The sequence below is a fragment of the Bombina bombina genome, chromosome 6 (assembly GCF_027579735.1).
Source record: "Bombina bombina isolate aBomBom1 chromosome 6, aBomBom1.pri, whole genome shotgun sequence".
NCBI lineage: Eukaryota > Metazoa > Chordata > Amphibia > Anura > Bombinatoridae > Bombina > Bombina bombina.
This window is the reverse complement of record NC_069504.1, coordinates 1,009,308,277-1,009,319,025: the sequence shown is the minus strand read 5'-3', so window position 1 is coordinate 1,009,319,025 and position 10,749 is coordinate 1,009,308,277. Positions and strand designations below refer to the sequence as shown.

Here is a 10,749-nt window from a genome sequence, read left to right as displayed (position 1 = left end):
TAGTTTATTTAATTGTATTTATTTGTAGGTATTTTATGTAATTAATTTATTGATAGTGTAGTGTTAGGTTTAATTGTAGATAATTGTAGGTATTTTATTTAATTAATTTATTGATAGTGTAGTGTTAGGTTTAATTGTAACTTAGGTTAGGATTTATTTTACAGGTAATTTTGTAATTATTTTAACTAGGTAGCTATTAAATAGTTAATAACTATTTAATAGCTATTGTATCTGGTTAAAATAAATACAAAGTTACCTGTAAAATAAATATTAATCCTAAAATAGCTACAATATAATTATTTGTTATATTGTAGCTATATTAGGGTTTATTTTACAGGTAAGTATTTAGCTTTAAATAGGAATAATTTATTTAATAAGAGTTAATTTATTTAGTTAGATAAAAATTATATTTAACATAGGGGGGTGTTAGTGTTAGGGTTAGACTTAGCTTTAGGGGTTAATACATTTATTAGAGTAGCGGTGAGGTCCGGTGGGCCACTCAACACAACCCCCTTTTCTAGTCTACTATACATTGCTCTATGGAGCCTAAATAAAAATATACACACTAACACAGACATGTATAAATGTATGTTAAGATATATCCTATCTATCTATCTATCTATCTATCTATCTATCTATCTATCTATCTATATATAGTGTGTGTATATACATACATGTGTGTGTGTGTGTGTGTGTGTGTGTGTATGTGTATGTGTATGTGTATATATATATATATATATATATATATATATATATATATATATATATATATATATATATATATATATATATATATATATATATATATATATTCATATTCAGTCTTAAAGGGACATGAAACCCAAAAAATTGTCTTTCATGATTCAGATAGAAAATACAATTTTAAACAACTTTCTAATTTACTTCTATTATCTAATCTGTTTTATTCTCTTGGTATCATTTGTTGAAGGTGCAGCAATGCACTACTGGATTCTAACTGAACACATGGGTGAGCCAATGACAATCAGTTTATATATGCAGCAACCAATCAAAAGCTAGAGCCTAGATTCTCTGCTGCACATGAACTTGCCTAGATAAACATTTTAGCAAAGGATAACAAGAGAAAGAAGCAAATTAAATAATATAAGTAAATTGGAAAGTTGTTTGAAATTGTATTCTCTATCTGAATCATGAAATAAATGTTTTGGGTTTCATGTCCCTTTAAGGTTTGAACATTCTTGGAAAATGCCAGTCATCTTGTGAGACCCACTTGCTTACATTTGAGTTACCTTCATGGGGGAGGGGGGCAAAGCAATTCTTGCAGCAGGGCCCTTTGTTTATTAGGTCTGCCACTGAGAGAGGTGTTATCAGGTATAGTGGGCATGTGTGTTTGTTAGATTACGATAAGGGTAACAATTATATCACCTGAGTTTGGAACTGGAGCCAGTTGTTTAGGAAAAGGAACAGATTTCAATAATCAGGAATTTAAGAAGAATTATCCATAGACAAGCCAAGGGTCACAGCCAGAGTTACAGTCTGAAGCCAGGTATATAAACGGAAGGATGAGACAAATATGTAAGTCAGGGCACAGTTCCACAGTTCAGAGACAGAGAATAAGTCCCGTAAATATTTATCTCAGTTAAGCTGTTAAACAGGTAGCATGATCCAAAAACCTTACAAAAGTCAGGGTCCAGGTAACAGGTCGAGAACAGTTACACTTTGGTCTTCATGGGTCTATAACCAAGCACTGAATGGGAATTTGAGAGAGCCCTTTAAAGGGATAGTAATCCTATTTTTTTTTCTTTCATGATTCAGATACAGCTGTTAATATGCTGATAATTAGCAAAGCATAACTCATGTTCAACTCATAGTTAGATGCAAGCAGTAGTTTAATAATAACACAAAAGAGCAATTTATTTTTGTACATTTATTTACATTTAAAGGGGACATACTAAACTGCATATTGGGAGGATGGGAAAATTGGCTGCAATGCTAAACACCATCACTAGGTGTCATTATACTTTTTACACACATTCATGGTAATGACTCTGCTGTAACTCAAAATATGTTGTTCTTTTCTGCAGTGCTTGAAACTAAGTTGCAAACAGTAACAAAGTTGCAAATGTTTAACTATTCACTTGCAGATATATATATATATATATATATATATATATATAATATATATATATATATATATATATATATATAGTAGTATACAGTTGTATAATGGAATAACAGTGAATAATATAATAGAAAAATGAGTCAATACTTTTGTAGGACTAGATTACTAATTTAATATAGTACAAGTATGTGCAAAGGAACACCTTTTACCTGTTTTGATAGGAGCCTGTGAATAGATGTTTTAAACATGGGGATTAAGGATTACACATGCCAAGGAAAATATTTGTTTTATTTCTAATAATATGGTTATAATTATTTTTATACATGGGGTTATGGGTGAAATATCATGGTTACACTTGCAGAGGAACACATTTGACCTGTTTCTGATAGAAATATGGTTAAAATTATTTTTATACATGGGGGATTATGTATAAAAATAATTATAACCACATTCCTATCAGCAACAGGTCAAATGTGTTCCTCTCTGTGTCTAACCATGATATTCCACCCATAATCCCAATGTAGGTCAACAGGTCAAATGTGTTCCTCTGCATGTGTAACCTACATTATTTTTTATTAACCCCTAATCTGCTGCCCCCAACTTCGCCACCACTATAATAAACATATTAACCCCTAAACCGCTGCACTCTCGCCTCACAAACATCTGCCGGCCCTAACATCGCCGCCACCTACCTACATTTATTAACCCCTAATCTGCCACCCCCAATGTTGCCGCCACTATATTAAAGTTATTAACCCCTAAACCTGGAACAGCCAATAGAATGCAAGCTCAATCCTATTGGCTGATTGGATCAGTCAATAGGATTTTTCTACCTTAATTCCAATTGGCTGATCTCCCAGTAAGTGAATCTTCAGGGGGTTAGTGTTAGGTTTTTTTAAGGGTGGGTTTTATTTTAAGGTTAGGGTTTGGGCGGCAAAAGAGCTAACTGCCCTTTAAAGTCAATGCCCATCCAAATGCCCTTTTCAGGGCAATGGGGAGCTTAGTTTTTTTAGATAGTATTTTATTTGGGGGTTTGGTTGTGTGGGTGGTGGGTTTTACTGTTGGGGCGGTTGTTTGTATTTAATTTTACAGGTAAAAGAGCTGATTACTTTGGAGCAATGCCCTGCAAAAGGCCCTTTTAAGGGCTATTGGTAGTTTAGTTTAGGCTAGGGTTTTTGTTATTTTTGGGGGCTTTTTTATTTTAATAGGGCTAATTGATTAGGTGTAATTAGTTTAACTATCTTTAATTTGTTTATTATTTTCTGTAATTTAGTGTTTGTTTGTTTTTTGTACTTTAGCTAATTTAATTTAATTTAGGTAATTGTATTTAATTTAGTTAATTTATTTAATTATATTGTAGTGTTAGGTGTTAGTGTAACTTAGGTTATGTTTTATTTTACAGGTAAATTTGTATTTATTTTAGCTAGGTAGTTATTAAATAGTTAATAACTATTTAATAACTTTTCTACCTAGTTAAAATAAATACAAACTTGCCTGTAAAATAAAAATAAACCTTAAGCTAGCTACAATGTAACTATTAGTTATATTGTAGCTAGCTTAGGGTTTATTTTATAGGTAAGTATTTAGTTTTAAACAGGAATAATTTAGTTAATGATAGGAATATTTATTTAGATTTATTTAAATTATATTTAAGTTAGTGGGTGTTAGGTTTAGGGTTAGACTTAGGTTTAGGGGTTAATAATTTATTATAGTGGCGGCGACGTTGGGGGCAGCAGATTAGGGGTTAAAAAGTGTAGGTAGGTTGCGGCGACATTGGGGGCGGCAGATTAGGGGTTAATAAATATAATGTAGGTGTCGGCGATGTTGGGGACAGCAGATTAGGGGTTCATAACTATAATGTAGGTGGCGGTGGTGTCCGGAGCGGCAGATTAGGGGTTAAAATTTTTATTATAGTGTTTGCGATGCGGGAGGGCCTCAGTTTAGGGGTTAATAGGTAGTTTATGGGTGTTAGTGTACTTTTTAGCACTTTAGCACTTTTATACTACGGCATTGTAGTATAAAACTCATAACTACTGACTTTTAAATACGTTAGGACTCTTGACAGGGTAGGGTGTACTGCTCACTTTTTGGCCTCCCAGGACAGACTCGTAATACCGGCGCTATGGAAGTCCCATAGAAAAAAGACTTTATGAAGTTTACATAAGTCGTTTTGCGGTAAAGTCAAAGAAGTGTGCGGTGCCCCTAAACCTGCAAGACTCGTAATACCAGTGGCCGTAAAAAAGCAGCGTTAGGACCTCTTAACGCTGCTTTTTGACCCTATTGCACAACTTGTAATCTAGCCGATTGTTTGCAACATAGTATCAAGCACTGCAGAAAAGAACAACATATTTTGAGTTACAGCAGTCATTACCATGAATGTGTGTAAAATGTATAATGACACCTAGTGATAGTGTTTAGCATTGCAGCCAATTTTCCCATCATCCCAATATGCAGTTTAGTATGTCCCCATTTAAAGCAAATGCTAGCAAAAGATGGACGTACTGTTAACATTTATATACTTTTACCCAGAATCCTCAGCACAAATATAGTGGATCACTCTGTGTGGATGAACTTTCGCTGACTTGCTATATGCAGATATGAGCCTTTTTGTTATAAACTGAAATTTGCACATATTATCTGTTAAATATTCACACAAAATCAGAAATAGCCCATTATTTAAGAATACAATATACACAACTCAAATGAACCCTCAAATAGATATGAAATAATTATTGTGAAAACAAAATATCTGCTGCTTGCTGTAAAGGTTTTACTGTGTTTGTGGGCTGTGTATTCGGTCAATGTTTTGTTTATGCATATTTTTGTTGGTAAAATGATTATTTATAATTTTTTCCCACAATGCAATAAAACATATTGTTTCCCTTCTAGATTGAGGAACGAGCAGAATTTTTGAATAAATCAGCTCAAAAAACGTAAGTAATTAAAAAAAATGCATGTACCTCAAACATTATTTTTTATAGTCCATGTGGTAATTTAAAATCAGCTTTTAAAAACTTTGATGTTGTAAAAAGGAGCACTAAAGTCCAAATTAAATTTTCATGATTCAAAGTATCCCCCCCCCCAATTTACTTCAATTATCATAATGTGCACAATCTTTTTTTAATATGCACAATTGCTGAGGTACTAACTAGCTCTTACCAAGCATGTGCAAGAGTTCATAGTGTATCCTTATATACCTTTGTGGTTGGCTGATGGCTGTCACATGATACAGGGGGAGGGGAAAAGCAACTGACATTTTTCAGAAAAAAAATATATTATTGATTTGAAATAGTGTTATTGTATTGTATTTCTACTATGCATTTGTTGATTATGCAATTCTATGTGAATAAATGGTCCTTAAAGACTGAACTTTTTCTCCCTTTTTGAGAATCATTTGATTAAGGAAATAAAAATAAAAGAATAAATAAATAGCAAAATATTCATCTGTTGAATTTAAAATATATTTTTCTATGAAAATCCACATTTCAGTTTAAAATGTTCAAAAAAATTAAATTAATTTTGTTGCTTTAAATGAAAGGAAGGAGTAAGCACTTTGATATTTTCATATAAAATGTTTAGTTATGTTACTGAACAAGTTTGCAGAAGACTATTTATTTTGTTCCCTTTTCATGTAATTCAGCTCTGAAAATTTTGACAATACCAGAGAAGCATCCTGCAGCTGGTCCCACATCTATAAGCTTGTAAGAAGTACATGAAACGTTTAAATATTCATTGTTTCTTAGGCGTCAAAAATAGCTGAAAGCTCTGCCCACCTTTTGTGTGTATATTTTGATATGTTAAGTTTCTCCAATCATGATCGACTCCTGAATTACGTTTTCCTCCTTGGACATGCTGATTTGTGCATGTGCAGTTTAAATAGCTATGTGCACCGATAAACTTTCATACAAGAAAACTGCTAACAGGACAAGAAGAAAGCTGTGGGCGAATCTTTGGCGGCTATTTTTGGCTGCTAACAAATGATGATTATTTAAAGGTTTCATGTACTTACAAACTTATAGATGTGAAATCCGTTGCATGATGCTTGTTTGGTATGTCACAATAAGTAATAAAGAATAAGTATTGGGTCTAGACTGTCCTTTTAATTTGCTTTAACAGATAACAACAATGCATTTTACATCAGCATGATCACAGTGGCTAGCCTTGTTGTCTGTGTTAACTGTCCCTTTAATAACAAAATATTCGTCCTTCACTAACTAAGGCTATCACTTCCCCGAGTATCCTTTTTGATAGAATACATACATTTTTTTGCATGTGCTATGCGATATTAAAAGTCTAACCAGAATATTTTTTTTTAACAGAAGTGTTAAACAGCCTACACCAACAGCTGTATCAAAGATAGACAGTAGGCTTGAACAATATACCAGTGCAATTGTGGTAGGTATCGTATGAATCCTTTAATATAAATATGCAATTAAAGAGATATGAAACCCAAAATTGTCTTTCTTTATTCAGATAGAACATGCAATTTTAAACAGCTTTCTAATTTACTTTGATTATCAAATTTTCTTTGTTTTTTTGTATCTTTTGTTGAAAAGCAGGGAGGTAGGCTCCGGGGCGTGCACATGTCTGGAGCACTATGTGACAGCAGATTTGCAAGATTGTTATCAATTTACAAGAGCGCTAGATGGCAGCAATATTTCCTGCCATGTAGTGTTCCATAAACCTACCTAGGTATCACGTCAACAAAAACTACCGTGGGAATGAAGCAAATTTGATAACAGAAATAAATTGGAAACTTTTTCTAAATTGTATGCTCTGTCTGAATCACAAAAGAACATTTTTGGGTTTCAAATCCCTTGAAATAATCCAGTATTCTATAATATCTTCAGCTAATTGAAGTGATAACATTAATAATTATTTTGTAATGTATGTATTGCTACTCCTTTATACCCCCTGTCGGGTCTCCCTGGCCCAAATCTTTGTGCTACTAATCCCTAGGACTACAATAAGTTCAATTACTTTGGTAAATTTAAGAAAACATTCAGAAAACATACCAGTTGATTAAAGTTTTTCAAGCACATGCTGAACCACTGGAATTATGTAAACGCTCCTGTAGTTTTCTTTTTAATTTTTTAAGGAGTTTTTAACTGGAACTGCACTTGTGTTTTGGGATTTACGTCCTCTAAATTACTGTAGCATTTGCTATATAAGGAGGATGTTTTTATGTTATCTGGTGGTTGTACAGATTATGAGGACCATTCATGTTTATTTGCTTAAAGAAAAAATGTTGATTGGAGAGAAGCGCACAACATTAGTTAGACAGTGCTCAGTAGCCAGCCCTATGAGATGAAACCATCTCAGGGTGCAGCGTCTTTTTGTCCATAATGTGTCTTTCACAGAAGATAGTGTTCCTGCAATAAAGTAGTCTGACCCTATCTGTATGTACAGTCCGCCCCAAAATATGAGGTTATGCTCTTCTGAATTAAGGATTTTTATAGCTAACCCTAGGTGTACATTTTGGCCTATTTGGGCCTTGACAGTAGAGGTGCAGCTATATCCTGGGCTACGGAGCATTGTCCAACCCAAATGAGTAATTCTTCCAACTCTAGTTTCGCCACTTCCTTGCGCATGACAAGAATGGGTCGTCATGTGAACTGCTGCCTGTGAGTGCGTGACGACCTGTTCTTGTAATGAAGGGGAAATTGGAAATGACAATTCCCTTGCACTGCAGGCCTGATCGCTGGTGGCATAATAGGGGGCTCACCCAGTGCTACATTGGAGTGCTGGTGATGTCACCATGAATGTACTTGGTGACATCACAAAGGGGACTGGTCTCCAATATGATAGGGAGGTAAGGGAGCTTTATGTTGGGTTGCTGTTCAAACCCCTCAATCTCAGCTCCCTTACTAGACACAGACCTCCAAGACCCCTTGTTTGAAAGAGAATCGCCTGCTCTTTCAAATGATGCAAAGCCACTACAAAGAAGATTTTGTTTCAAAAATATAAACACAATACATGGGGATTTCCTTGGGAATATGACATTATTTCAATTAAATAAACAAAATCTGTTTGAGTCTAGAGCCCCCAATAAAGTTTATTTTCTAGTAAACAAATCCCTTTCTTAAAAATATATAAATTTTTGTCTGTATAGCCAGGTGATCACTGTGCAAGAAAAAAAGTGCTTTTTATTTCAGTACTGCACAAAAGGGCCTCTCTAATCTATATTAATAACCCCAATAGTCCGTATGGGCACATTGATTACAATTTAGTAAGGGCGATCACAGTAAACCACACGTATCTCATCAAAGTATAATAATTATATGATATAAATGTAATATTCTGAATTTGCTGGCCTGCTGAAAAAAACAATATATAATTGATGTGGGTCACTCATTGAAATTTTACTTATAATAGTGTTTAAATGTAAGTAAAAAACAAACCTCAAAATTGACTTAGCATTATGATGTGAAAAATAGCATAGCAGCAAAAGGGTTAAACGACTAATGTTTTCTTTTAAGTTTGAGGTGTGCGTTTGTCAAACAATTAGCAATCTATCCGTAGTGACAAGTTGTGCAAATGTATGTGTTTCATTCTAAATATGTTTAAAGATGTTTAGTGTAACATTTTTCAGAGGAAAAAATTATATATATATATATATATATATATATATATATATAGTTTACTTGCTTTATAATTGCAGTAGCACTCTGTCATATAAATGATCTTAATGTCCATTTAGGTTTTTTACAGATATGTTTTAATTAAAATTAAATAATTGTATTTGATTGGAAATGCACGGGATACATGATGGGCAATATACATTACTTTGTTTTTCAACTCCACTGGCTTTGATTTGGAAAAACATTTTTGGTGCTTGAAGTGACATTTGTACATAGTGAACATGTTTGCAGTAATATCATGGTTTGAATTTATCACAATGGAAATAATAGACTACTTTTTTTTAGAGTAATAAATCTGCCAAACCTGCCAAGCCTGCACCTTCTGACCTTCCTCTTCCATCAGACGGAGTCCGTAATAGTTAAGAGCATGTGGGAGAAAGGAAAATGTCTTCTCATCACCAGGGGGTGGTGTAGGGTCGCCAAACAAGGTAATTGAAATTCCATTGTGTGATATATGCACACTCTCTCTGTATTGTGCAGGGGTTTTTGTAATGCTGTCCAAGTGACTCTAAGGCTCCGATGATCTAAAGCTCCTCTGCTCAGATGAGATGATCTAAAATGATCCTCCAGCACCGCAAGATCCCTTACAAGAGGGTCTAGAAAGGCAAATTTTTGCTATACTTCTCTAAGGAGTGTTTCCTTGAATTTCTGGATGTGAAGAGAAACACGCCCAGTGCAAAATAGCTCTGCATGACATGAGTGTTTTGTTACATTCACACTTTTGTGCTTTTGTATTTTATTTTCGACTTCTGATTTTGTCCTCTAGGTTTTATTACATTTAAGCTATGCCACTTAATATTTTGTATTTTAATGCATTCAGATTCTTTATATAGCAATGTATTTCCGATAGTGATTTTATAAATTCTGTTTATGCTTTGAAAGTTTCTGTGTAACTATAATAAATTAGGATCATACTTTGTATAGTTCGGAGCATATTTTAACACATTACATTGCACTTTGTATTTCTTTTATGTAAAATAAAACCGACAGGTGAGTTCCCTTGGCTTAACAGTAGAATTCCCAGGGTCTGCCTAAATCTTCCTCACAATTCTCACGATATGCTCTAAGCATTTTACACATGCAGGTATCACTGATTTATCTCACTATTTGAATTCAGGAGAAGTTTGCTCAAAACTCACAATACACTTATTTAACTGACAGAAAAGTAATGTGTGTTAAACTAGGTTCAGATACATGTTAAATTACAGTGAAAACATTTCAGTTTAATTTGTATTTGCTTGAAACTGAGTATTTGCATCAGTGCCAGATGCTCCCCTGTTAACTTTACTCTCCCCTGTTAACTTTACTCTCCCCTGTTAGATTCTATCCCATAGAGCCTGATTAGTTTTAATTGGACGTAATTTTCATCTCTCTGGGACTTTCAGGTTCTGCCCTTTTTCTTAGATAATTTGAGTTCAGTCCCTGTGAAGTCTGAACTATAATTTCTAAGATGGAGAATTTTTGATCATCGGGCCCTAAGGCTGAGATCATTCCTCACACACTTTTAAGGCCAATATTTCTGCTTATAAAATATTCATTGTTCCATCAAGGATTATTCCTCATAAAATACCCAGTCCCTTCACAAACTGCTGTTCACAGTGGTGCAATTAGGCACTGTCACCCTAGTTAGGCTAAATTGGCTGAAATAGCGCTCATTGAGAAAAATCTTCATATCTACTATTTTTTTAAAGTGGACTTGAATATCAAAAGACAGTTCAAATTGTTTTAGAAAAACAAAATAAATAGCTTGGTATTAGAAATACAGTATAGTCATCTATCCACAAATAACCAATATTCAACGACTTGTGATATCCAGTTTGCTTGTTTATCTTTTTATTATTTATATTGTCCCTAACAGGCCTCAGTAGAGTAGATAAAATAAGATAACAGGCTTTTACAACATGACAGGACCCCATTATTTTATTATGGAGACTAAGGGGCATATTTATGATTGTGCGAGTGGACATGATCCGATATAGCATATGCTGTCGGCATTTATCATTGCAC

General features: G+C 33.9%; 1 protein-coding gene across 1 annotated transcript in view; it reads left to right on the top strand.

Moving 5' to 3' along the window:
• Positions 1 to 10,749, top strand: part of CALD1 (caldesmon 1) — a 287,339-nt gene that overhangs the window by 260,411 nt on the left and 16,179 nt on the right. Inside the window, 5 exon segments of the mRNA XM_053718725.1 lie at positions 4,991 to 5,034; positions 6,421 to 6,496; positions 9,028 to 9,099; positions 9,101 to 9,124; positions 9,126 to 9,170. Coding sequence (XP_053574700.1) covers positions 4,991 to 5,034; positions 6,421 to 6,496; positions 9,028 to 9,099; positions 9,101 to 9,124; positions 9,126 to 9,170 — 261 coding nt within the window.